This window comes from Piliocolobus tephrosceles, chromosome 13 (genome assembly GCF_002776525.5).
Source record: "Piliocolobus tephrosceles isolate RC106 chromosome 13, ASM277652v3, whole genome shotgun sequence".
Taxonomy (NCBI): Eukaryota; Metazoa; Chordata; class Mammalia; order Primates; family Cercopithecidae; genus Piliocolobus; species Piliocolobus tephrosceles.
The window spans coordinates 114,779,030-114,807,027 of NC_045446.1; the positions used below are offsets into that span (position 1 = coordinate 114,779,030).

The 27,998-nt window shown below is 40.2% G+C and overlaps 1 protein-coding gene across 3 annotated transcripts; it reads left to right on the forward strand.

The window, feature by feature from the left end:
• Positions 1–27,986, forward strand: STT3A (STT3 oligosaccharyltransferase complex catalytic subunit A). Of its 3 annotated transcripts, none has more exons than XM_023208568.1 (18): positions 1–146; positions 2,168–2,290; positions 3,346–3,406; positions 8,268–8,389; positions 8,775–8,920; positions 10,115–10,205; positions 12,385–12,491; positions 13,052–13,216; positions 14,851–15,031; positions 16,168–16,323; positions 18,121–18,212; positions 19,182–19,337; positions 19,579–19,767; positions 20,671–20,787; positions 20,905–21,007; positions 25,002–25,190; positions 26,643–26,758; positions 27,406–27,986. In XM_023208568.1, the coding sequence occupies exons 2-18, from the start codon at positions 2,203–2,205 to the stop codon at positions 27,442–27,444; spliced, it is 2,118 nt and encodes a 705-aa protein (XP_023064336.1). In that variant the 5' UTR covers positions 1–146; positions 2,168–2,202; the 3' UTR covers positions 27,445–27,986. The 3 variants fall into 3 exon arrangements, with proteins under 3 accessions (XP_023064336.1, XP_023064337.1, XP_023064338.1); XM_023208569.2 differs by having other exon boundaries at positions 37–186; positions 27,406–27,691; XM_023208570.2 differs by lacking the exon at positions 1–146 and adding an exon at positions 1,116–1,203 and having other exon boundaries at positions 27,406–27,691.
• The last annotated feature ends 12 nt before the right edge of the window (positions 27,987–27,998 follow it).

Genomic DNA, 27,998 nt, shown 5'->3' on the forward strand with positions numbered 1-27,998 from the left:
TATCGCTCTCCCGAAGCGTCGAATTGGCCTAGAGCCAACCAACGGGGGAGCGGTCGGGAAGGCGGACCCGGCTGCTGCCAGGGTTGGGTGCGCCGGTGAACGGATGGCCGAGGGGGCCCAGCGGATCGCTTAGGAAAGCCGGCCGGGTGAGAAGGCCATAGAACGTAACTTGAAAATCAGCGGCAGGTGCAGTCCATGGATTTGGTGGGGCTGAACGAAGTGTGCAGGGGGCAAAAGTGGGGATGGAGAGCAGAGCTTAGGGCCTTGCAGAGGAGGGGGCGTGGGGCGTGGTGTGGGGGCTTCCTGGATGGAAGGATGTGAAGGTCTGGGGAGGGAGGTAAGGTGGATCTTGGGGACAGAGCGTGGGAAAGACTGGGTCCTGGGACTAGTTATGGAGGGGAGGGCGCGTAGGATGCTGGGGTGATGAGGGTCCCGCGCTGGGGGGGTATCAGAGGGAGGTGGGACCCGCTGGAGAGACCAGGAGGGAGAAGAGAGTAAAAGATTGTGAGAGGGTGTGGAAACGTGTGTAGGAAAACGGGGCTGGGGAAATTGCAGTCTGGGAAACTACAGCTAGGGTGGCAGGAGATGCCACAGTTTGCAGGGCACAGTTGAGGAGAGCAGATTGGTAAGTGTTTTAAGAAAGGTGTCTTTGCTCTTATTTGCTTGGCCGTGTGCGAAAGTGACCAAAGAGCACGAGATGAAATCTCCCTTACGGCCCTAAATGACTAGCTCCTTTACTCAGTTTTCAAGTAGAGGTCCTAGCAGTCTCATTTTGGTGTGTGGCTCATATCAACGCAGTGGTGTTAAGTTTGTTCCTATTTCAGGCATTCCAGAAAACAGCTGCAAACCCTGAGAGATATGGCTGGATTGTTGACCTCCTGGAGTAGTTAGGCCTTTATTTTTAGTTGCAAAATAAGGTTTCCCTTTGGGACTATACTTAAACACATTTCTAAAACTGCTCTTCTGGGACAGTTAATTATGGAAATTATGATTTCCATTTTGAACTGTCTGCAGATAGTGTCCCTCAACATTTTAATCTACTTTGTTTAGCCCCCGACTCTTCTGCTTCAGTAGGAAAAATTCATTTTCTTTCCCTCTAGATTATCATCTGATATCATCAAACTGTCTCTGTGTAATTTAATCAGTCTCTTAAATCAGCATGGTCAGTTACAGAGATGCCTTGAGACAGATGATTGGAAACAGGTATTGATCTGAGCAGCTGTTACAGTCTGATATATGGGATTGAGAGCACAGTGGGTCTGTGTTTGTGTACTGCCTCCTCTTCTTGAGTGCATGATTGTACCTGCCTTAGTTATCAGTTATGCTCTTAGTTGACCTGACAGCCCCACTGGGATTTAGAAAAGAAAAAAGTTTATAGCCATTCAGTTGAAGTTTAAATTTAGGGCTCGAAATTGTGTTGATTCAGTCGTGACCTCTATTTTTCCTCTTACTGCTTTCACTTTTTTTTTTTTTTTTTCCTTTTTCCTTTTTAAAGAGAGGTCTGGCTCTGTTGTCCAGGCTGGAGTGCAGTGGTGTGATCCTAGCTCACTGCAACCTCCAACTCCTGCCTCCGTCCCTGAGTAGCTGGGACTGCAGGTGCAGACCACCAAGCCTGCATAATTTTAAACAATTTTTTGTGAAGATGGAGTTTCACTGTATTGCTCAGATTGGTCTTGAACTCCTGGCTTCAAGTGATCCTCCCTCCTTAGCCTCGGAAATTGCTGGGGCTTGCACTTCTGGTCTCAATGTTTATTTCCTGCTTTTTTCCCCCCATACAGTCCTGCCTTTTCCTGAGTGCTCTCTTTCGCCATTTTATTATTTTTCAGTATTTCCAATCTTTCCTATTTATTTTTTCATCTCTTCCTTGTACTATACTATTGCTAATTGTGCTTATGTACTTGTTAGCTGTGAAGGAGTGGGAAATAGAATTATGGATGGTTTATTCTGACCACTCCATTTTAGTCTTGACACATAGACCTGACTTGTGCCTGCTTCCTTGCAAATTGATCATACTTTAGGCCTGGCTTCAATATTAGTATTAGCTTTGGCCCTCTGTGGTGTTTTTGCTAGCTTCTATGGCCTTTATGATTCCCTGTCATCATAAAATATGAAAATCTAGTAAATTGAAGGTGTTCAATATCTTGTGGTTTTGACTTTTTCATTTTAGCTGATCGTCGTGTGTGGCCACCCATTCATGTCAAGATGACTAAATTCGGATTTTTGCGCTTGTCCTATGAGAAGCAGGACACACTTCTGAAGCTTCTCATTCTGTCAATGGCTGCTGTATTATGTGAGTGTGCATGTGAACCTCTCTTTCTTTGGGGATAGAAAGAGGAAAGTCTAGAAAAAAATTGAAAATCGCTATCTTAAAATGCCTTGTTCTTTTTAGTAGATTGTTATTTTTTCCATTCCTCATCAGTATAATTTAATGAAGGCAAAATAAAAAGAATATAAAAGTCAGGGCTATGGGCCACGCACGGTGGCACATGCTTGTAATCCCAGCACTTTGGGAGGCTGGGGTGGGTGGGTCACTTGAGGCTGGGAATTTGAGACCAGCCTGGCCAACATGATGAAACCCTCTCTACTAAAAATAGAAAAACTAGTTGAGTGTGGTGGTGGATGCCTGTAATCCCAGCTACTTGGGAGGCTGAGGCACGAGAATCACTCGAACCTGGGAGGCAGAGGTTGCAGTAAGCCGAGATTGCACCACTGCACTCTAGCCTGGGCAACAGAGCGAGACTCTGTCTCAAAAAAAAAAAAGGGCTATGTTCATCTGTGAAAGAATGGGAAGCATGCTGTGCCAATTCTATTTTCTCATAGGGCAGAAAGTGATATTGGGGACCCGTGGATAACTGATTTTTGTAAAAGACAATTATCTTCAATTTAGGTGCCTCCTGTCATATTTTTGAAAGTCTCTTGAGCGTTTACTCTGTATTTTAGATTTTCTGGCTCTTCGTGAGTCCTAGGTATAATTTTGCTTGCCATACCTATTACTTTGCTCCAAGGTTAAGGTTAGTTATATGTGTATGGTGGGGGAGTCAGCGTGTATAAAAGATGACCATGTAAGTTGGGTTTGGTATTAGTAGGTGAATGTAATGTTATAGGCTTTTATGATTAGTTAACTGTGACCTATGAAAGTGGAAAATGTAGATGCCATTGTCAGGGGAAAGTTAACTTCTCTTGTTTCCTTTATGTGGGGAGAGATGAAATAAAGACTTTATTCAGGGATTATTTTGTATTTTCTGTGACCTCTCTACTGGATAATACTGTCTTCATTATAATACTATATCTGCTGTTCTTTCATGGCACATTACCAGTAAAATATTAACTCTCTGGTTTTTGCAGCTTTCTCCACTCGTCTCTTTGCTGTCCTGAGATTTGAAAGTGTTATCCATGAGTTTGATCCGTGAGTACCTTTGCTTGATCTGGTATTATTTACTTTGGAAGGCATTCAGTTCATGGGTTTTAGATTCAAATTTCAGTCAGCCCTCAGTGATAGAGATGTGCTTTCAGTACATTCAAGGGGAAAAAAAAAAAAGCTTAAACTCTTCTAAAGGATATAATTATCTCCTTTTAAAACATATATGTTGGAGTCCAGGCACAGTGGCTCACACCTGTAATCCCAGCACTTTGGGAGGCGGAGGTGGAGGAATCACTTGAGCTTAGGAGTTCGAAACCAGCCTGGGCAACGTGGTGAAACCCCATCTCTACAAAAAAAAAAAAAAAAAGTATATGTTGGAATTGACCAAGTAAGTCTCTGAAACTCAAAAAATGTGAGAGGCATTGCTAGTATGTCTGCCTATCACTTAAGATCTGGCTAGGCTAAAAGAATTCTGGCTGCTCAGTTTGGTAAAAGTTTGTGATGCAGACTGAAGGAAAGGGTCCTGGTGTGTATTCCAGGCTCAGAAGAGAATCACAAATGATGGACTTGAGATTCATGACATTTTGCTGTTTGTTTGTTTGTTTAGCAATTTATGTAATAGAAATTACGCTTCTTGGTTAAATTCTAGGGCAATGAAAAAAACTCAAAGTTATCAGTTTGATTAGGAATTTTGTTCATTAGATGAAAAAGATATAGTGGAAGTTCTTAGTGGTATTAATAACTAGCATTTACTAAGCATTCATTTTGTTCCAAGCACTAATTTACAGATTATCTGTAAATCCTTTCAGCAACCCTTTGAGATGTAGGTACTATTATTCCCTTCTTAGAAATGAGGAGACTCCACTGGGCACGGTGGCTCACGCCTGTAATCCTAGCACTGTGGGAGGCCGAGGCGGGTGGATCACGAGGTCAGGAGTTCGAGACCAGCCTGGCCAACATAGTAAAACCCCATCTCTACTAAAAATAGAAAAATTAGCTGGGCGTGGTGGCATGTGCCTATAATCCCAGCTACTGTGGAGACTGAGGCAGGAGAATCGCTTGAACCCAGGAGGTGGAGGCTGCAGTGAGCCGAGATCGTGCCACTGTACTCCAGCCTGGGCTACAGAGCAAGGCTCCATCTCCAAAAAAAAAAAGAAAAGAAAAGAAAAAAGAAATGAGGAGACTCAGGCTGGAGCGGTCATCTAAGGTTGCATATTCAGTACAGGGAGGAACCATGATTTGGATGTTGGTGTGTCTGACTCGAGACTGGAATCACTGTGTTCTATTGCCTAAAGTTAAGGCTTATAACGAATTTGGAGGGCCAAAATTTTAGGTTCTTGAAATATTATTGATATCTTAAAAATAGTGCATTTAATCTTGTGGAGTATGGATTGAAAATGCCTGCATCTGTTTGCAAATTTATAATTTTGTTTTGTGTAGATACTTGAAAGCATTTTGGAGGCATTACAGTATTCTGTTTGGGGCCTCCCAAATTGAGTTTATATTTTTTTCTCATGAATGAGGAAACATGTCCTTTTGTTTTTTCTTTTTTTGTTTGAGATTGGGTCTGACTCTGTCACCCAAGCTGAAGTGCAGTGGTGTGATCATGGCTTACTGCAGCCTTGATTTCTGGGGCCCAAGTGAGCCTCCCACCTCAGCTTCCCAAGTAGTTGGGACCACAGGCATATGCCACCATGCCTAGCTAATTTAAAAAAGAATTTTTGTAGAGATGGAGTCTCACTATGTTGCCCAGACTGGTCTCAAACTCCTGGACTCAAGCAATCCTCCCTCTGCGGCCTCCCAAAGTACTGGGATTACTGGCATGGGCCTCCATGCCCAGCCTCCTTTTATTTCTTGATCCCAATCTGTTAGGCTTCTTTCTCAGACCCTCTCAATGAGCAAATATTGATGTTAGCTAAGCAAGAGCATCTGCTTTGTTGTCAAGAGCTGTTAGGAACTATAAGGGACTTGAGGCTTCCTTTTGCAGAGGAGGAAACTGATTCCCAGAGTGGTGAATGCAGTCCAGATCTATTCCTACTAACTTACACTTCCTCTCTCACTCTGCCTCTCCTACTGGTAGGTAAAGGACACAATTCTGACACATATTGATGTCTGCAACCCTCATCTCTTCTGTTTCTGACAGTCACCAAAACAATACCAGTGACAAACAGAAGGATAGAGATTTCTGCCATCTCTTGCTTCTGTTTACTTCAGCTTTCAAAACTTGACTGACCAAGGAGGAAATAGGGTTAGAGAGGTGGGCAGAGAGAACGGTTAAATATGATTATCCAAAGTAATTAAACTGTCTCTAGTTTGAGACTCTTTTTGTTTATTTTTGTCTGTCTTCCTTTTTTTTTTGGAAACAGGGTCTTGCTGTGTCACCCAGGCTGAAGTTCAGTGGCTCAGTTATGGTTCATGCAGCCTCAACTTCCTGGGCTCAAGTGATCCTCCTGCCTCAGCCTCCCGAGTAACTGGGACGACAGGCATGCACCACCACACCTGGCTAATTTTTGTATTTTTTGTAGATTGGGTCTTGTCATGTTACACAGGCTGATCTCAAACTTATGTGCTCAAGCGATCCACCCACCTCTGCCTCCCAAAGTGCTGGGATAACAGGCATGAACTACTACGTCGGCCTCTAATTTATTTTTATTTATTATTATTAATTTTTTTTGAGATGGAGTTTTGCTCTTGTTGCCCAGGCTGGAGTGCAATGGCGTGATCTCAGCTCATCACAACCTCTGCCTCCCAGGTTCAAGCAATTCTCCTGCCTCAGCCTCCCGAATAGCTGGGATTACAAGCATGCGCCACCACATCTGGCTAATTTTGTATTTTTAGTAGAGACGGGGTTTCTCCATGTTGGTCAGGCTGGTCTCGAACTCCCGACCTCAGGTGATCCACCCACGTCGGCCTCCCAAAGTGCTGGGATTACAGGAGTGAGCCACTGCGCCTGGCCTTATTATTATTATTATTATTATTATTAATTTTATTTTTTGAGACAGAGTCTTGTTCTGTCACCAGGCTGGAGTGCAGTGGCATGATCAGGGCTTACTGAAGCTTCAACCTGCCTGGGCTCAGGTGATCCTCTTATTTCAGCCTCCTGAGTAGCTGGGACTACAGGCATATGCCAGTAAGTCCTGCTGATTTTTGTATTTTTTTAGAAACAGGGTCTTGCTGTGTTGCCCAGGCTGATCTTAAACTCCTGAGCTCAAGTGATCCACCTGCCTTGGCCTACCAAAGTACTGGGATTACAGGTGTTAGCTACCTTCCCCAGCCTTATTTCTTTTTAAATGAGAAACAAGAGAAGGACTTATATATTTTGGGCCTAAAGAACTATCTTTCCATTTATAGCTCTTAAGCATTTTATATCAAATATTTTTCATGTTGTCTGTGTATCTGTGTATCTTTCTATATTTTTTTGAGAAAGGGTCTTGCTGTGTTGCCCTGTCTGGAGCACAGTATTGCCATCATGGCTCACTGCAGCCTTGACCTCCTGGGCTCAAACAGTCATCCCACTTCAACCTCCTGAGTAGCTGGGACTATAGGTGTGTGCCACCATGCCTGGCTAATTTTTTAAAAATTTTTTGTAGAGATGGGGTCTCACTGTGTTGCCCAGGCTGGTCTTGAACTCCTGGGCTTAAGAGGTCCTCTTGCTTCAGTCTTCCAAAGTGCTGGGCTTACAGGCATGAGCTGCCATGCCCAGCTGTAATCTATTTTTATGCTACTCTATAGGTGACATAAGAAGCATTTTAGATAACTGCATGAGTAGACCTTGTTAAAAGCTTAAACACTGATTAAGAAAATTGTGTTATGAAGTGGGTTAAAGTTTTTTCATCCTGCATATGATGGTATACCAACATCTTTAAAGATTCTCATCACTCGAAATTATTCATGTATCTTTGTGTGCAGTATAGATTTTTAAAAATATGTTCCTGTCACTTGAAAGCCAGAATCTGGCCAGGTGTGGTGGCTCACGCCTGTAATCCCAGCATTTTGGGAGGCCGGGGCAGGTGGATCACCTGAGGTCAGGAGTTTGAGACCAGCCTGGCCAACATGGTGAAACCCCATCTCTACTAAAAATACAAAAATTAGCTGGGCGTTATGGCGAGCGCCTGTAATCCCAGTTACTTTCAGGAGGCTGAGGCAGGAGAATGGCTTGAACTCCGGAGGCCGAGGTTGCAGTGAGCCGAGATTGCGCCATTGTGCTCCAGCCTGGGCAACAAGAGTGAAACTCTGTCTCAAAAAAAAGAATAAGAAAGCCAAAATCTATTAGTGCCTACATCTCAGTGGCTTTGTCTTCATGGTGCTTGAATTCTCTGACTGGGCCTAATGCCTACCGCATGTCAGCTTGATGAAGTATCCCATTTGATTGCTTTGTTATAATGTTAGGTTCCAGTTTCATTTCCCTTTTTCTTTTTTTCTGAGACGGAGTCTTGCTCTGTTGCCCAGGCTAGAGTGCAGTTGCGATCTCGGCTCACTGCAGCCTCCATCTCCCCGGTTCTAGTAATTGTCCTGCCTCAGCCTCCTGAGTAGCTGGGATTACAGGCACATGCCACCACGCCCAGCTAATTTTTGTATTTTTAGTAGAGATGGAGTTTCACCATGTTTGTCAGGCTGGTCTCGAACTCCTGACCTTGTGATCCACCTGCCTCGGCCTCCCAAAGTGCTGGGATTACAGGTGTGAGCCACTGCACCCGGCTCATTTCCTTATGAGAGAATCAGTGCTTTAGTTGAGACAAGCATGGAAATAGAAATGAACAGACTTATGGTAGTATAAAATGATTTTCATGGCATAATTTTTGATGCTAAACTGGTTTTTCATTGAGTAATGCTGAATTTCTCAATGGTGTATCCTGAGGAGCAAAATTCACCACAAATTCACAATAAAGTTTATTTCTTGCTATAGGTACTTTAATTATCGGACTACCAGGTTCCTGGCTGAGGAGGGGTTTTATAAATTCCATAACTGGTTTGATGACCGAGCCTGGTACCCTTTGGGACGAATCATTGGAGGAACAATTTACCCAGGTGAGGAGATCAGATATGTTTTTAAAAAAAAACCAAAAAACAAAACCAGAAATATTTGTATGGTAGAGAACCAGTTTCTTTTATTTCTAATAGCTTTGTCTTGTGACACCTGTAATTTCATCTTGATTACAGGTTCCTAAAAGTGCATCTTATATAGACAGGAGTACGTTTGTAGTAGAGTGGAGATGGGTGGTTTTTATACGTTCTAGACTTCGGATTGAATGCTTATGAGAGAAATTTATAGGCTTACTGCAGTTGCTATGTTAGTATTTCTGGTGATTTGTCAAGACTTACGTAGTCACTTTATTGTATCTGGGATTTTCCCTTTCTTTTTCCCTTAAGTTCTGGTAAGACAACCTAATGGAGTTTCTTCTTCCTGTTACAGGTTTAATGATCACCTCTGCTGCAATCTACCATGTACTCCATTTTTTCCACATCACCATCGACATTCGGAATGTCTGTGTGTTCCTGGCCCCTCTCTTCTCCTCCTTCACCACCATCGTCACGTACCACCTTACCAAAGAGCTCAAGGTGAAGGAGTTGGGGTGACAGGAGGCTTGGGAATGAATGTTATTGAGCCTCTCTAATAGATGCTGGAGGGTGGGGGACAGAGCCTTGGAAAGGCGGGGAGCCAGAGGGTAAGGACAGCTTTTACTGGGCCGAATTAACTGGGTTCACCCCAACCCCTTTCTGGAATATGTGTTTTTTTAATCATTAGCAACTGTCCTCATGAGAGTACAGTTGAAAGTGAAATGTAAATTGCTACATAAAGAAGAAAACATTTAAAATGCAAAATGTGAGGTTTAGATTTTGAAGTCCTCACAATGTAAGGGAGAGGAAAAAAAAACCAACATGAAACATTCCAAAATGGTTAGTTTTTCCTACCAGGAATGTACTCGGCAATTATTTGTTGATTTAAAAAAAAATTATTTTAAAATTCTTAAGCCACTTGGCTTCCTTAGTAGACTCCATAATGCTGACTGTCGTTTTCCAGGTTTCAGCATTGCTAACCTTGGCTCCCTGGGTGCTATTCTTAGTTTGTGCTGTGGTATTAGAGAGACACCTGAGAGGTGATAAACTACTAGGGGGTTTGGGAAGCCTGAATTTAGTTTGGAAAACTTTTCCATCCTTCTCCTTGCTGCCCTTTCCCAAATTTGACTCTTTAAACAGACAAGTCTTTATTTTTTGGAATGTGGCTTATATCTGTTGTTCCTTTCTCCCAAGCTCAAAGGGTGCCTGGTGATATTTAAGCTTTATTGCCTAAGCTCCTGGCATTTTCAGTTTAGGTAGATTATCACTTACCTTTGTTGGCTTTTTAACCGAAATAAAAATTTTCTTCCTTTGATTGTCCTTGCATGGCTTTTAGAGGTGTGACTGGTGTTCCAATGATGTACAGATATTGTTAGGGTTAGAGACTTACAAGCTTGGGGAGATTGGTAGCCAAACAGCCCATTCTGGGACAGTATTGATGTTTGACATCTCACTTGATTTGTCTGTCCTCAGCATATGTGTTCTCAGTGTCAGGTTTGGTATCATGGGGAATTGGTCATGAAATTTGTAGTTTTCTTGTGCTGTGAGCATTTCTAGCATTTCTGACATCTCACATCTACCTTCGAAATTGTTTGACTGTTTTCTGGGTCCATTATAAACAGAATGGACTAGTGGATCCTCTGTTTCTCAGCATTGTATTGGTGTTAATGTCTTATTACCCTTTTTTTCTTATAGGATGCAGGGGCTGGACTTCTTGCTGCTGCCATGATTGCTGTAGTTCCTGGATATATCTCCCGATCTGTTGCTGGCTCCTATGATAATGAAGGTAAGACTTTTAAAATGCTGAAGAAGATCTTCTCACCTGATTATCCAACAGAGCTTCACAAAGTGCAATCTGTGGTTTAGCAATAATAAAAGTGGTAACTGGGTGAGAAGATTAGAAATGGGCAGGAGTACTATGCTCTAGTTAAAGTGATTTTCTTGTGAGTATGAATTAACAATTCTGAAACTGACATAACTGAATAGTAAAATTAAACAATTCAGCAAGTGGATGGCAGATGTTAAAAGCCAGGTTCTCATTGTCAGACTGGGAGTTTACAGGTAAGTAAGGAGAGGAGGCTAGAATGAACTATATGGCAATAGATTAGAGTTAGAGACATCTGTATGAACTCATGTTTAGCTTAATACAGATACAGACATTTATATATAGGAATAGTTATTGATATGTATACACAATGTTTTAATATATGTGCATGTATTTCTTAACTATGTCAGCTTGAGAGGGCCTAGAAAGAATGGGACACCAGTAACAAACCTACGCAGAGTTTGGTTTCTGTTACCATTCTCAATATTTCAAATACAGGTCAAAAATACACATTGTTTGGCTTAAGATTTCAGATATTCCAGTTATCTAATTAGTGTTTAATTGTTTTTAAAAATGTCTTTTAGAAAATTAGCAATAATGGTGTGGCAGCTAATTTTTTAAAAAATAGAATCCTTATAAAAATATGTTCCAAAATATTGTAGATCAAATGATATGAGAACAATTGTTGAAAAGTTGATGTTAAGTACACGTGGACCCATTCTGCTACTGTTTGTATTTTACAAATGTGTGCAATATTTCAAAATTATAATTTAAAAAAGTAATGAACAGAGTGCAAGTCCTTGGGAACCTTTTTAAATTGTATAAATAAATTATTTACTAATAACTAAAAAAAAAAAAAAGAAACGGGCAGGAACAGATCTTGGACCAGTTCATGTTCTCTTCCTATCATCCTTTCCAGAAAGGTAGTTGGTAACTTTTCTTACAAGTCTTTGGTTCATCTCTGCACTCATAAGATAGTTAACTGTTGTTTTAACATTATAATCATTTGCTTTATTTTCCTACATAAAGGGAATAGATGTCCTTAAAATTTTAATGACTTAATGACTTATTTTCAATTCAACATACGTTTGTTGAATGTTATTGGGAAAACATAGTATTAAGTGTTAGATAGATAATGAATAAGATTATTTTGTGCATTATTGTAAGAAATTAAAGAGATAGATAATGAATAAGGTTATATTGGCCCATAATCTATTAAGGAAGATTAAAACAGACATGTAAATATAACTCCAGTGACAGGAGATGGTACTATGTGCCACGATAGAAATTTGAACCGAGTATTTCAGGAATGTAGTGAGAGATTAATTCAGATTTGGGGCTGAACTTGGTGGCTCATGCCCTGTTATCCAGTTCTTTCGGAGGCTGAGGTGGGTGGATCATTTGAGCTCAGGAGTTTGAGACCAGCCTGGGCAACCCTGTCACCATAAGAAAGTAGCTGGGCGTGGTAGTATGTGCCTGTAGTCCCAGCTATTCTGGAGACTGAAGTGGGAGGATTGCTTGAGCCTGGGAGGTTGAGGCTGCAGTGAGCTGTGATTGCCACTGCACTTCAGCCTGGTAATAGAGCAAGACCCCGTTTTTTTTTTTTTTTTTTTTTTTTTGTTGTTGTTGTTGTTTTTTAATGAAAAAAAACAAAAGCAGATTCGGGAATCAAGGGAGGCTTTTTAGAAGTGGTTGAGGTTCAACTGGGTCCTGAAGTTGGGACTTCATTAGGCAGATATCAAGGAAAGGGGCAGTTGGGGCATGAGTATTAGCTTATGTTAAGACGTAGAGGCAAGATGATGAATGATAATACAGGATGTCTTTAGAACTATACTTTAAGCAGTATGTTTAGTGCTTGGAAAGAATGATAATAATGGCCAATGTGTACTTAATGTTTATTATATGCCAGGTACTCTTCTAAGTGCTTTAGAGGCATTAATTATATTTGTTTTCAGAACACTTTTATGAAGTAGATACTATTACTTCTTTTTACATGAAACTGAAACAAAAGGAGGTAAATAATTTGCCTAAAATTACACTATTACTTGGTAGTAGACGCAGGCAGTCTGTTCCAGAACAGTGTTCTTAATCACTATACTAGCCTGGCCTCTTGTTGAATTTTGATGTGTCCTTTCTGCAGGGATTGCCATCTTTTGCATGCTACTCACCTACTACATGTGGATCAAGGCAGTAAAGACCGGTTCCATCTGTTGGGCAGCTAAGTGTGCCCTTGCTTATTTCTACATGGTAACTTTTTCTACATGTTTTTAATTTTTAAAGTTCTCTAAATACTTTATTTCCTATTGGTACTTATTGTTTGACCAACTTTCTTTTCTGGTAGGTTCCCCTAAACTTTTTCTTTTCCAATATATTTTTTCTGTTCATACTTACGTATATGTGTAGACTTCCTTAATTGCTTCTACTTGCTCACATATCCCTAAATCCTCTGTATGACCTTACAGTAGATTGCATTTAGATTTATTCTGAGGCTTGGGTCCCTCTCGTTATGGGATCATGACATCAGCAACCGCGAGGGAGCAGGGGATTGAGTTATAGTGATGGATTTGAACTTGATTTTATGCTTTCTTTTTTAAAATTTATTTTATTTTATATAACCTGTACATGTAAGGACTTGATTTTCCTCTTTAAAAATATCAGTTATTTGAACTCTTTAAGCCATTTGGCATAAATAAAGTTATAGTTACTATAGGTGTTCTTTAAAAAGTCACAGGTGATATCCTACAATATAGTGGTGGTGGTCTGAGGAGGCGTACTCAGAGGAACTGTTTTTTTCTATTCCATCATAGGTCTCGTCTTGGGGAGGTTATGTGTTCCTGATCAACTTGATTCCTCTCCATGTCCTGGTACTGATGCTCACAGGCCGTTTCTCCCACCGGATCTACGTGGCCTACTGTACTGTTTACTGCCTGGGCACTATCCTTTCTATGCAGATCTCCTTTGTGGGTTTCCAGGTGAGCCCTTGACTGAGTAGGGTTTTCAGCTTGTACTTTTTCTATGTAGCCCCAGATAGACTGATTTATCTTAGATTCTGTTAAGAAGAGTATGACTTACTCACAGCTTTTATATTGAACTACTTGCAACAGAATTATTGGTCATTAAAGTTTACATCCAGGAGTGTGCTAATATTTGCTCCGTGGAGTTTGAATTTCATGGCTCTTACTTTGGCTTTAAGTTTGTGGGAAGGGGAGGGATATTTAGTTGAGTAGAGTTTAGATGAGCGATCAAAGTTAAAATTTCCAGTCCTTTTAATGCAGATGGCCCCATGTAGTAGCAGAGAATCCTGATCTTAATGGTATCTAATTGTAAGTGCTTCAGGAACGAAAGCACAAACCTTTAACCACACTGCTCCATAGAGTTAACAGACAACTGCTAAATCAGAGAATAATGTGGCATGTTTGATTTCTTTTGTGAAATTATCATGAAAGTGCAATGAAAGTGCAAACCTTATTTAGAGGTCAACAAGTATTTCTTTACTGATCACCTACTGCAGATTGTCCCCAACTTACGAAGCGTGACCTAGGATTTTTTGGCTTTAGAATGGTGTGACAGTGATCTGCATTCAGTAGAAACCGTACTTCCAGTACCCATATAAGCATTCTGTTTTTCACTTTCAGTACAGTAGTCAATAAGTTACATGAGATACTCAACACTTTATTATAAAATAGGCTTTGTGTTAGACGATTTTGTCCAACTGTAGGCTAATATTAAATGTTCTGAGCATGTTTAAGGTAGTCTACGCTAAGCTGTGGTGTTCCGTAGGCTAGGTGTATTAAATGCATTTTCTACTTATGATATATTCAACCTAAAATGGGTTTATTGGGATGTAACCCAATCATAAGTTCAAAAGCATTTGTATATGCAGTTTGCTGATCACTTGAAAATATAAAAAGAGTAAAAATACAGTTATGGTCCTTAAGGAAGTTTTGGTCTTCTTGCAGGGAAAGAAATACACGAAGCTGTCTATATCCGATAGGCTACTGTTCTGGAAGTGTGGTTCTTGAATCATCAGCAGCAGCAGCTAGGAACTTGTTAGAAATACATGCAAATTCTAGAGCCCCAACACAGACCTACTGAATCAGAAACTCTGAGGTGGGGCTCAGCAATCTGTGTTTTAACACTCCTACCCCCTTGGTGATTATTATGCCCACTAGCGTTTGAGAACCACTGATCTAAGGCAAAGAATGATTAAGTGCTAGAAGAGAACTAATGTGACATGGAACATAGAGAGGAGTGATTGATTTCAGTTTGGCCGATGAGGAAGAGATGATATTTGAGTTGGACCTTGAATGATGAGAATTTTAGTGGATGGGAATTTGGAGAAAATTACAGTCGAGGCTAAGGAAATAACCTGAACAAAAGCCAGATAGGTGATAATGATAGTGTATCTTATGCTTTAGGGGGCTCCAAATATTCTGTAGAAAATATGGCTGGTGAATTAAACCCTTCCCTAGTTTGGCCCTGAGTCCTTTGGGGCCTCAGAACTCATTTGATCATTTAGTTTGAACCAGATAAGAATAATGCAGGCCTGCACTGGGCTTACTCATTTTTTTCCTTAATATTAACATACATGTCCTTTTACCTACAGCCTGTCCTTTCATCAGAGCACATGGCAGCCTTTGGGGTCTTTGGTCTCTGCCAGATCCATGCCTTTGTGGATTACCTGCGCAGCAAGTTGAATCCACAACAATTTGAAGTTCTTTTCCGGAGTGTCATCTCTCTGGTAGGCTTTGTCCTTCTCACCGTGGGAGCTCTCCTCATGCTGACAGGTAGGGAAGGCTCACAGCTTTTTTTTTTTTTCTCTCTCTCTTTTTTTAAGATGGAGTTTCGCTCTTATTGCCCAGGCTGGAGTGCAGTGGCACAATCTCGGCTCACTGCAACCTCCGCCTTCCAGGTTCAAGCGATTCTCCTGCCTCAGCCTCCTGAGTAGCTGGGATTACAGGTGCCCACCACCACGCCCAGCCAATTTTGCATTTTTAGTAGAGATGGGGTTTCTCCATGTTTGTCAGACTGGTCTCGAACTCCTGACCTCAGGTGATCCGCCCTCCTCGGCCTCCCAAATTGCTGGGATTACAGGCGTGAGCCACCGCACCCGGTCAGGCTCAGAACTTTTATTATTAAAGGCAGATGGGTACAGACATAGAATAAACTCCAAAAGACAGGGTATTTTCTGACCACAAAAGATTCTTTTTTTCTTATTTCTTTTTTCATCTGAAGCATGTACAGTTCCACAGTTTTACATTCAATCCACTTTTCAACCCAGTGTTTGGATTCAGCATAGCAGAGAATGTCTTGTTGGAGCTGCTCTTAATCACACCTGGCGAAAGGACTATATCTTACCTTGCAAATCTTTCTCCATTTTCTTTCTTTTTTTTTTCTTTCCTATTGGTTGGGTGGGAGAAGTCAGTATATTGCTTACCATACCCTCCAAGGTGGCACTCATCTAATACCATGGAGACTAAATCATGGCTGTTGAGTTGATTAGAAAGCCAAATTTTCCTTCTTTTTCCCTACTTTGATTTCTCAGAGATTAATTTGATTTTGCTCCAGTCTATCTATTGACTAATTCAGAGCAGGACTCGAGGATGTGGTTGATTTAATCTCTACAGTTGGCCTTGCTTTGACCAAATTTGGCCTAAAACCCTTTCAGGCAGCATTTCTGCCTCTGTTCTCTCCAAGTTTATATACAGCCTGGCTTTATTCTGCTGGCAGTGCTGGCAAAAGTACTCCCAGGTTTGAAAGAAAGGAAGGAGTGAAACTCTCTTAAGTATTGGTGGCAATTAAGCAAAAACCTAATCCTTCTCTGTCACTGAGAATCTTATTAAAATGGGAAGTTGTGATTAATTTGGATCAGATATTTGTTTGAAGAGTATGTGTGGAATATGTATTGCCTCTTTGCTGCCAGGAAAAATATCTCCCTGGACGGGGCGTTTCTACTCCCTGCTGGATCCTTCTTACGCTAAGAACAACATCCCCATCATTGCTTCTGTGTCTGAGCATCAGCCCACAACCTGGTCCTCATACTATTTTGACCTACAGCTCCTCGTCTTCATGTTTCCAGGTACGTGGCCTTGTGTTCTGAAATGGCCTTGTTTGTAAGAATCATGATTTGATTCCACATTTGCAAGCTACCCTCATTCGTGTTTTGTTTTTCTTTGCCTGTCTATGTTGTGTAATAAGAGGACGGCTAAGCAAATTTTCTCATGTATGAAGCTGAGCAGAAGTCAGAAGTTCAACAGTTGTAGATATTGGCAAGTTCAGCCTCACAGTTTTCTGTTCATTTGTCATTTGTGTTATAAGTTAAAATTTAACCGTAATTTCTACTCAGGGTTGGTTTTGTTTGAGTACTTCTATCATACTCCTTCCCCTTTACCCTTGTTTTTCCTCTTGGCAGTATTGAAGTCCTATAATGAGTACTGCTGATTGTAAAGCCTCATCAATCTCTTAACTTCTGGCCAATCCAGATGTGTTTTAGAATTTACCAGTGTTAGTGGTCTTTTTCAAATAACTTTTACTTTTTTTTTTTTTTTTTTTGAGATAGAGTCTTGCTCTGTTGCCCAGGCTAGAGGGCAGTGGTATGATCTCAGCTTACTGTAGCCTCTGCCTCCTGGGCTCAAGCCATCCTTCCACCTCACCCTCCTGAGTAGCTGGAACTACAGGTTCATGCTGCCATTCCCGGCTAATTTTTGTATTTTTTTTTTGAAGAAATGGGGTTTCACCATGTTGCCCAGGCTGGTCTTGAATTCATGGGCTCCAGCAGTCTGCTCACCTTGGCCTCCCATAGTGCTGGGATTACAGGTGTGAGCCACTGTGCCTGGCCAACTTTTACTTTTTTCTTATTGTGAAAGTAATTTGTGTATTGTAAAAAAATATATAAATAAATAAAAAAGTTGCTGGGCACAATGGCTCATGCCTATAATCCTAGCCTGTTAGGAGCCTGAGGTGAGATCACTTAAGGTCAGGAATTTGAGGTCAACCTGGGCAACATAGTGAGACCCATATCTAAAAAAACAAAAACAGGCCTGGAGTTGTAGTTCACATCAGTAATCCCAGCACTTTGGGAAGATGAGGTGGGAGGATTGCTTGAGGCGAGGAGTTCAATACCAGCCTGGGCAATATAGCAAGACCCCTGTCTCTACTTAAAAAATAAAATAAAATAAAATAATGCACGCACACACCCATACCCACACACATACACATATATAAAATAAATAAAATTAGCTGGGCAGGGTAGTGTGCACCTGTAGTCCCAGCTACTTGGAAGGCTGAGGTGAAAGGATTACTTGAGCCCAGGAGTTTGAGACCAGCCTCGGTTATACAGCAAGACCCCCATCTCAAAAAAGGTAAACATTCAGGAGTTCTTATCACCCATCTGTAGCCACTGTTAACATTTTGATGTATATTTATCAAATAAGAATGAGATCATAGCTTTTTCCCTGATTTTTTTCACTTCATAAAGAATCAAATTTCTCTGTTACTTAGTATTGTTTTATAGAAATACTTAAAATATATCATTTATTAGTTTTTTTAAGTACAGAGATGTGTCAAGATGTGTAAGAAGGCAAGTAGTCCATAATCTCACACAGCAATATTTTAATATATTCCATTTTATAAATATACTATAATTAGCTCCTTGTTGTTGGATATTTAGGTTGTTTTTGATTTTTTTGCTACTTTAAAGTGTGCTATAGGGAACATCTTTGCATGTTTCTATGATTGTTTTTTTAGGATAAATTCCTGGAAGTGGAATTGCTGGGTTAAATGTGTGGAATCATCCAGTCATATAATGAGAAAACTTTCCCTTGTAGGTTTCAACCTACAGGACTCAGCTGCTTATTTCTCCTTCCCTCTTTTGTAGTTGGCCTCTATTACTGCTTTAGCAACCTGTCTGATGCCCGGATTTTTATCATCATGTATGGTGTGACCAGCATGTACTTTTCAGCTGTAATGGTGAGGACTGCCCTCAGTCTGGTAGACTTTTTCACTCTAACTCTGAAGTGCTTTTATATCTGCCTGGCAGAATTCAGAAAGTACTGATGATTGTGCACATGCTTCCCTCTGAGCATTTGAGGGGATGAGTTGTAAAGCTGCTTGCTGTTGTTGATCCTTCCTAGGAATGTATGGGACACTCATACATTCTGGTTGTGGGGTCCAACTTTCTTGGATTCCTAACTTGGTATTATAGAAGCACTTTTGCACTTTGTTGGATAATATGACCCTGGGTGTCTTAAAACGGGAGATGACATTTTTTTCTTGAAGGCGTGGGAGTATTGCCCAGTGCTAGATTGTTAAAAGAGAGGAGGGATTTTTTGTTTGTTTGTTTTTGAGACAGAGTTTCACTCTTGTTGCCCAGGCTGGAGTGCAATGGCATGATCTCAGCTCACTGCAACCTCCGCCTCCTGGGTTCAAGCGGTTCTCCTGCCTCAGCCTCCTGAGTAGCTGGGACTACTGGCATCCACCACCACACCTGGCTAGTTTTGTATTTTTAGTAGAGATAGGGTTTCTCCATGTTGGTCAGGCTGATCTTGAACTCCTGACCTCAGGTGATCTGCCCTCCTCGGCCTCCCAACGTGCTGGGATTACAGACGTGAGCCACCATGCCCAGCCAGAGAGGAGGGATTTTATATATTGTAGTAAAATAGTGCTTCTCATACTTTTTTGATCTCAAACCACAGTTATGAAATATACTTCATATCATTATTATTCAAGACACATATACGTATGTGCATGCATATAATTGAAATAAAGTTGAAGAAATATATACTTGTACTGTAACTATTTCAAGTATTTTCTCTTTCACTTTTTATGGAAGTCATGTTCGATGAAAACCCCTAAATTGATGTCTTGATCTACTAACAGGCTGAAATCTGTAAACTGTGTAACACTGATTAGACTGATCATGTGTCCTGTCTCTGTTAGGTGCGTCTAATGCTAGTGTTGGCACCTGTTATGTGCATTCTCTCCGGCATTGGAGTCTCCCAGGTGCTATCCACATACATGAAGAATCTGGACATAAGTCGTCCAGACAAGAAGAGCAAGAAGCAACAGGATTCTACCTACCCTATTAAGAATGAAGTGAGAAGCAATGTTAAGAGTAGAGTTGGGAAACTGTGTGTGTGTGAATGTGTGTATGTGGGGGGTGGGGGGTGGGAGGAGTAAAGTGGAGCACTGTCATAGGTGGTCAGAATTGACTGATAGAGCCTCTGACTTATTTTGATCAATCTCATCTCTATTAATGCATGTGTCTAACAATTTGTCCTGTGTTGTACGAATTTACTTTGGTTAACTACACAATTAATTCTTTTTCCTTGTTTAGGTGGCAAGTGGGATGATACTGGTCATGGCTTTCTTTCTTATCACCTATACCTTTCATTCAACGTGGGTGACCAGTGAGGCCTACTCTTCTCCGTCCATTGTACTGTCTGCCCGTGGTGGGGATGGCAGTAGGATCATATTTGATGACTTCCGAGAAGCATATTATTGGCTTCGTCACAATACTCCAGAGGTGAAGATTTGGGAGGAGTGGGAATTGTGGGTTAGGGGCAAAGGAGGAGGAGACATTTGATGTTATAGTGAATCATATAGCTTTTAGATGGGTGGAAAGCTTGGTGAAATTGGAACTTTGCAACTCCAGTCTTGAATGAGCCTTAGAGGTGAACCGCCATTCATTCAGGGATCTTTTATAGTTAACGCTTACTAGTAATTATCTAGACTTTGCATGGACACTTTTATTGATATGATGATTTTTAACATGAGGTAGAACATCCCAGTTATAAAAGAAGAAAAAAGTTATAGATAAATAATACATGTTCACTTTAGAAAAGTCAGAAAATTGAAGCAAGAAGATGTAAATCTTGTGTAAAGTGATCAGCTTATGATAACTGCTTTTAACATTTTAATTTATACCTTTTGAGAATCTGAAGTGATTTCTTTTACAATAACTATTAAGAATATAATTTCTGAGACAATTTGTTAGGAATAAAAACTTTTAAGAGTCTTAATTCTTGTCATCATATCCTGTGATTTGAGTTTCCACCCCATCTCTATAATAAGTGATTTTTGTGATTCTGTTAAAAGACTATTTAAGAAAATTATCTAATGACACTAGGCTATTGATGTGGCTATATTGCACAGTCTCCCACACCTCCCACCTCATTATGTTTGTATAAAGTGACCTGGGATGAAAGTGTAGGCAATGTTGGTTTGTTATTTGTGCTGAGATTTTATGATCTTATATAAATGGAAGACCAGGTGCCAGGATTTATTTTCTGGTTTGACATGCATTACTTTGTGAAGAAATTGATTAGTTAGCCAGGTGTCACTTCTGTCAGACCAAAGATGCCTTCTCTATTGCATTTGGCTTTTAGAGACAGAAGCTTGTTATTTCCATTTCCCATTCTACTTTCAGGATGCGAAGGTCATGTCCTGGTGGGATTATGGTTATCAGATTACAGCTATGGCAAACCGAACAATTTTAGTGGATAATAACACATGGAATAATACCCATATTTCTCGAGTGGGGCAGGTAAGGTAAAGGGATCTTTGAGTGTTTGGTGTGCAAGGTCTAGTGGGAAATGTGTCTGCATGAGGGGATAATATGACTTGGGATTTTGCTCTGAGAATTGTACATTTGTTTTTCCAGGCAATGGCATCCACAGAGGAAAAAGCCTATGAGATCATGAGGGAGCTTGATGTCAGTTATGTGCTGGTCATTTTTGGAGGCCTCACTGGGTATTCCTCTGATGGTAATATACTTGATTCTATTTCTAGCTGCAGGACATATATTCTAAGAAAACTAGATGAATCTCCTAGTTTTCTGTACTTTTACTAATATTTTACTAAGATATTTTTCTTTCAAGGGAAGTTCCTGAGTATTTGCAGCTTGAGGTTTGGGTATTTTGATTTTTTTCTTTTTGCAACAAGAGGACATAAAGGTAAACAATTCTTGTGTAGGTACAGCATGCTATATGATTATCTAAGGCATAGAAGTAGTTCCACAACGAGTAATAAAAGCAAGCTGAACATCAGGCTCATGACAATAAACTTAAGAATTAGCATTTTTTTAGTGGTTTTAAGCCATATAGTCATCGACCAGCTTAGAAATGTTTTATATGGCCTGACATAAAAAAAGAACATTTTATATATATATATAATATATATAAATAAAAGTATGTGTAAAATGGAGGTTACCATGTGCCCTATGATTATTGGCACAAAGATTTTTAGAAGAAACATCCAAATATAGTTAGCTGCCTTAAAAGTTAATGTAATGCCTGTTTATACTTTAAAAAGTTAAACAGTTCACAGCCGGGTGTGGTGGCTCACGCCTGTAATCCCAGCACTTTGGGATGCTGAGGCGGGTGGATCACATGAGGTCAGGAGTTCATGACCAGCCTGGGCAACATAGTGAAACCTTGTCTCTACAAAAATTAGCCAGGCATGGTGGCACATGCCTGTAGTCCTAGTTACTCAGGAGGCTGAGGCAGGAGAATCGCTTGAACTTGGGAAGGAGAGGTTACAGTGGGCTGAGATTGCGCCATTGCACTCCAGTCTGGGCAGCAGAGCGAGACTGTCTCAAAAAAATAAAGTTAAACAGTTCTGAAGGTTTATAATAAAAAGTGATAGTTCACTGCCACAAAATCTAAGCCCCCTTAACATCAGTCCCCAGAAGCAATTATTCCTGCAGCTGTTTCTTCTAGTACTTTACGTGCATATTTCTAAATACTGTGTATACAGTTTCCCCTCCATATCTGTGGGTTCTGCATCTGTGGGTTCAACCAACCACAAATGGAAAATATTTGTGGAAAAAAAAATCATAATACAACAATAAAAATAGTACAAATAAAAAATACAGTATAACAACTATTTACATAGCATCTACACTGTATTTAGGTATTATAGGTAATCTAGACATCATTTAAAGTATATGGACAGATGTGCATAGGTTATATACAAATACTACACCATTTTATAAAAGGGACTTGAGCATTTGTGAATTTTGATATTCTGGTGGGAGGGGATATATAAGTTAGACTTTTTATTTTTTAAAGAAGATAATAAGATAACCATTGAAAAACAATGCAGAGACCGGGTGCGATGGCTCACGCCTGTAATCCCAGCACTTTGGGAAGACTCTTGAGGTTAGGAGTTCAAGACCGGCCTGCCCAACATAATGAAATCCCGTCTCTACTAAAAAAAATACAAAAATTAGCCGCGTGTGGTGGCACATGCCTGTAATCTCAGCTACTTGGGAGGCTGAGGCCAGATAATCACTTGACCCCGGGCGGCAGAGGTTGCAGTGAGTAGAGATTGCACCACTACACTCCAGCCTGATAGAGCAAGACTCCATCTCAAAAAAAAACCAAAAAACAAAAAATGCAAAACACTGTTACTTCCTAGATCCATGAAAACATGTATGTGAAGTTATAAAAGAAGATAGTGTAGTTGTCCGTCTGTATCCATGGAGGAGTGTAGCTGTCCGTCTGTATCCATGGAGGAGTGTAGTTGTCTGTCTGTATCCATGGAGGATTGTTTCCAGGACACCCCCACCCCTCACCAGGATACCAGAATTTGTGGATGCTCAAGCCCCTTATATAAAATGGTTTAGTGTTTGTATATAATATACACACATTCTCTTACATACTTTAAATCCTCTCTAGATTGTAATACTAATCCCTAATACTAGGTAAATGGGTGTTAATACTGTGTTGTTTAGGGAACAGTGACAAGAAAAAAGTATCCATCTTCATTACAGATGCCGTCATCTGTTTTTTTGTTTTGTGAATATTTTTGATTAGAGGTTAGTTGAATTTATGGATGTCAAACCCACAGATATGGTAGGCCAACTGTTTTGATTAATTTGTTACACTGAATTTATTTTTCAAGGTCAAATTATTAATTGGGCTTTACTAATAGGAGTTCTATAACATTTGAGAGGTATAATAAAAATAAAAAGTTGGGCCTGGCCTAACTTATTTTTTGTAAACAACCATATCTTTTGAGCAGTGGGCTTCCTTGATGCAGTTCCCATCATCATCATCATTATTACTTTTGAGACAGGGTTTCACTTTGTCACCCAGGCTGGAAATCAGTGGCACGATCTCTGCTCACTGCAGCCTCTGCTTCACATGCTCAAGTGATCTTCCCACCTCAGCCTCCTGAGTGGATGGGACCACAGGCACACACCACCATGCCTGGCCAATTTTTGTACTTTTTGTGGAGATTGGGTTTCGCCACATTGCCCAGGCTGGTCTTGAACTCCTGTGCGCAAACCATCCACCCACCTCAGCCTCCCACAGTGCTAGGATTACAGGTGTGAGCCATCACACCCAGCCATTCCTATTATTTTCACTCTTCCATTCATAGAGCTTGTGAGGTTTTTGTTTCAGACATACCTGTCAGGCGGCTACAATACTATTGCTCTATGATAGCTGAGCTGAGGTTCTGGGGGTTTATTTTTGTTCCTATTTCTGACGCTATGATCTAGGCAAGTCTCTGCCTCAGTTTTTCCATTTGTAAGATGAAGATAAGAATACATTCACTGAACGAAGACAGTAATATTCATTGGATGTTTACCATGTGACAAACAACTTATTAAATGCTTTACGTGCTGTTACTCATACTAACAGCCCTATTGTTGTAGATACTCTTATTTTTCTAATTTGACAGATGAGAAAACTAAAGCACAGAGAGGTTAAATAACTTGCTCAAGGTCACCTAGCCAGAATTGGCAGTGCTGGAATTCAAACTTAGGCAGTTTGGATCCAGAGTCTGTTCTTAACCACTGTGATATCCCCTAGAACTCTTTGCAGTAGTGCAATAGGAATCTTATTTATTTTTTTTTTTTTGTGGATTAGAAATATTTTTAATACTACCATCCAGTGAAACATGTAGCAACTGATTTCCCTAAAGCCTATGCAAGCAATACAGTGAATGATGAACCCTAAAAGAGATATATCATGAGTTGATGGTAGTATCAGTATTTATCAAGCAAGGGAGTGTGTTTGACACAGAAATGTTGACTTCTCATATACATGCTTTGGAGGTCTATAACTTTGCAACTGTTGGTCAAGAAGGAGAACATTCATGTCTTGTCTACCTTTTTGGTAAAACTACTACTCTTTAGATCAGTCCTGCCCACTGTCTAATAGAAATAATGGGAACCACATTATCATTTTAAGCTTTATGTTAGTCATATCAAAATAAGTATAAATAAGCAGGTGAAAGTAATTTTAATAATTTTATTTAACTGAATATTCATATCAAAACATTATTATTTAATTTAACATATAACCCAGTATACCCCCTTTTAGGTTTGTTTTTTTTACTAACTTTTCAAAATCTAGTGTGTTTTTCGTACTTACCTAGTGTGTATTTTATATTTACAGTACATCTTAATTTGGACTAGCCACATTTCAGCTGCTCAGCAGCTATATGTAGCTAATTGCTACTACATTTGATAGCCTAGCCCTAGCTAATCTATAGGACCAATTTCAATTGTGGCTTAAGTCTGGACTAGTAGCATAGGATTTCAGGAGTATAATCATTTCTCAGAAAAGTTGTATATTTTGATGAAAAATGTGTTGCTCGTATGTTGTCCTCACTATTTTTATAAATTAGAGTTAAATGATACCAATCCCCATTTTAAAAATGTTGAGGAATTTTCTTAGAAATACTAACCTGCTTTAACTCCAGCAACCTTTGTGATGTAGCAGTTCTTTTTTTTTTTTTTCCTCCTAGATATCAACAAGTTTCTTTGGATGGTCCGGATTGGAGGGAGCACAGATACAGGCAAACATATTAAGGAGAATGACTATTATACTCCAACTGGGGAGTTCCGTGTGGACCGTGAAGGTTCTCCAGTGCTGCTCAACTGCCTCATGTACAAGATGTGTTACTACCGCTTTGGACAGGTTTACACAGAAGCCAGTGAGTGATTCATAATAATATTAACAATAGTAATAGTAGTGATTACTAATACACAGTATTTTCCATATGCCAAGCACTGGTAAGTGCTTTGTGTCTGTTAACTCATTTGATCCTCACAGCAACCCAAAAGGCATATACTGATATTATTGTCGTATTATCTTTATTTTTATTGTTTATATATTCTTTTGAGATAAGGTTTTTGCTCTGACACCCAGGCTGAAATGCAGTGGTGCAATCATGGCTCACTGCAGCCTTGATTTCCTAGGCTCAAGGAGTCCTCCTGCTTCAGCCTCTGAGTAGCTGGGACTAAGGTGCATACCACAATGCCTGGCTGTTTTTAAATTTTTTGTAGAGATGCGGTCCCACTCTGTTGCCTGGGCTGGTCTGGAACTCCTGAGCTCAAGCAATCCTCTTATCATGGCCTCCTAAAATACTGGGATTACAGATATGAGCTACTGCACCTAGCTATTGTTATTTTTGTTTTCTTCTTTTTTTTTTTTTTGATATGAAGTCTTGTTCTGTCACCCAGGCTGGAGTGCAGTGGCATGATCTTGGCTCACTGCAGCCTCCACCTCCCAGGTTCAAGCGATTCTCCTGCCTCAGCCTCCCAAGTAGCTAGAATTACAAATTACAGGTGTGCTCCACCACCCCCAGCTAATTTTTTTTTTTTTTTCATTTTTAGTAGAGACGGGGTTTCACCATGTTGACCAGGCTGGTCTCAAACTCCTGACTTCAAGTCATCCACCCACCTCAGCCTCCCAAAGTGCTGGGATTACAGGCGTGAGCCACCGCACCCAGCCTGTTATTTTATTTATGAGGAAATTGAGGTACAAATAGGTTATTTAACTGTCCAGTGTCACACAACTAATGGCAGAGTCAGGATTCAAACTGACAAAGACTGGCTCCAAATTCTGTGCTTTTGACCATTACTTTTTATTGTCCTTAAGGGTATTATAGTGAAGACAGGAACAAAAGGGTGAGAAAGTTACTTTTCATGTCTTCAGATGACTATATTGAGAGTTATTTGATTAGGTTAAGTCTCTCCTTCTGACTTCAATTTCTTGGTTCTGCACTAGGGAGAATTTCTGACATGAATGCAGGTCTTTGACTTCTGGTAGGCTTCTTTCTCCGATCCATGCAAGGGTTGCTAATGTGTTAGAGGCTCTGGATGACAATCCTCAGGAATAGAGGGCCTTGGAAGTCGGCTCCCTATGTCTGTCTTATTAGAGATAAGACATTGACTGGCAAGCATCATCTTGCATAGTACTTAAGTTAGAGTAACACTTGATTTGCCCTTACTACCTGATGCTCTTTTTTGCGGGCTCTACTCTCACCAAATTGCAGGCTGAGGAATAATCATTCAATTAGTAGATGGTGTACTGAATCTGTATACTGTCTCTATAGGAAATTTGCACTGTAGAAAGAAGTGTGTTCTTTTTCATCCCTCTCTAGAGCGTCCTCCAGGCTTTGACCGTGTCCGAAATGCTGAGATTGGGAATAAAGACTTTGAGCTTGATGTCCTGGAGGAAGCATATACCACAGAACATTGGCTGGTCAGGATATACAAGGTAAGCAGATGCTCTATGTCTCAAAAAGCAACTTTTATTTTGCAGATTGGTTTCAGTGCTTATAAAATGGGCCACATATTTCTCAAATAGGGAAATTTCTCATGACACCTGTGTTTGAAAAGTAGCTTACAAACTCACTGAAAATTTTACTTTTTATTTTAGATTGTTCTTAGAGAGTAGATGATCCCAGTCTGCCGTCATTTTGGCAGTTGTTGCAGTAATATTTTTCCACCTGGGGCTTGACTCAACCAGTTTCTGTGATTATCAGGCTCATGGGTGGGGAGAGTGCAGGAAATAGAGAAAAAGTTCACATGTTTGTATTTAACTACATTTTCTTCTGTCTCTGAAGAACTTAAGGTATATAGAGTCACATAGAACCACGTAGGAGTATATCTCTCATGTAAGAAAAGATTGAGAACCCTTTATCTATGTGGAGGATAGATCAGTAATATTGCTCCTCCCAGAGGTATTCCAAAAGGCTAAGCAGAAAGAATCTAGTCTCTAATCAGTGCTTGTTTATTCACAGCCCTAAACCAGGCTGTAGAACCCAACATAATCCTACCCACTCTGGGTGAATCCATTTTAGTAGAAAATTTCTCCAGAGTTGATCTGATTGTAAATATTAAACTGACATCTTTATGTTGCAGGTAAAGGACCTGGATAATCGAGGCTTGTCAAGGACATAAATGTCACATCCAGCTCTGATATGCTTCGCACTGGGCACATCACATTTAGGACGTTGAAGATTTTTTTTTTTTTTTTATATGCAGTTTGTAAGAACAAAGCTGGATGGCATTAGAATTGTCTGGAAGTTTTGTCCTGGGCAGTATGGGCTGGGCCAAATGAAATGATTTTTATAATTCTAAACAGGTTACCAAATGAAATGTCATGGCTTTACTTTGGTCAATTAAAGGGGGGAATTTTTTTTAAAAATGTGCCTTATTTGTTTTGACTGACAACTGATTTGAGGAAGGCAAAACTATCCTAGGTTGCCAGAAGGACATAAGCAGACCTTGTCCATTCTCTTAGCTCCCTAAATTACCAAATAGAGACGTCTTTCTCAAATCAGGAAAACTATCAAAGACCAGTTCAGATCCTGTATCTACAGACAGGTTTGTCATACTCTTTGCATTGCAGCACCTAGGTACAATTCCTTGCAAATAGCGTGGCTCAATAAATTTTTATTGAATGAATAAATGTGGGACCAGAAGAGTGCCTTTCTGGGCTAGAAAGGCAGGTT

Coding starts and splice junctions, on each gene's coding strand:
- STT3A (XM_023208568.1), top strand. CDS start 2,203: ATGACTAAATTCGGATTTTTGCGCTTGTCCTATGAGAAGCAGGACACA. Junction 8,390..8,774: donor TGGAGGAACAATTTACCCAG/GTGAGGAGATCA, acceptor TTCCTGTTACAG/GTTTAATGATCACCTCTGCT. Junction 20,788..20,904: donor ATATTTCTCGAGTGGGGCAG/GTAAGGTAAAGG, acceptor TTGTTTTTCCAG/GCAATGGCATCCACAGAGGA.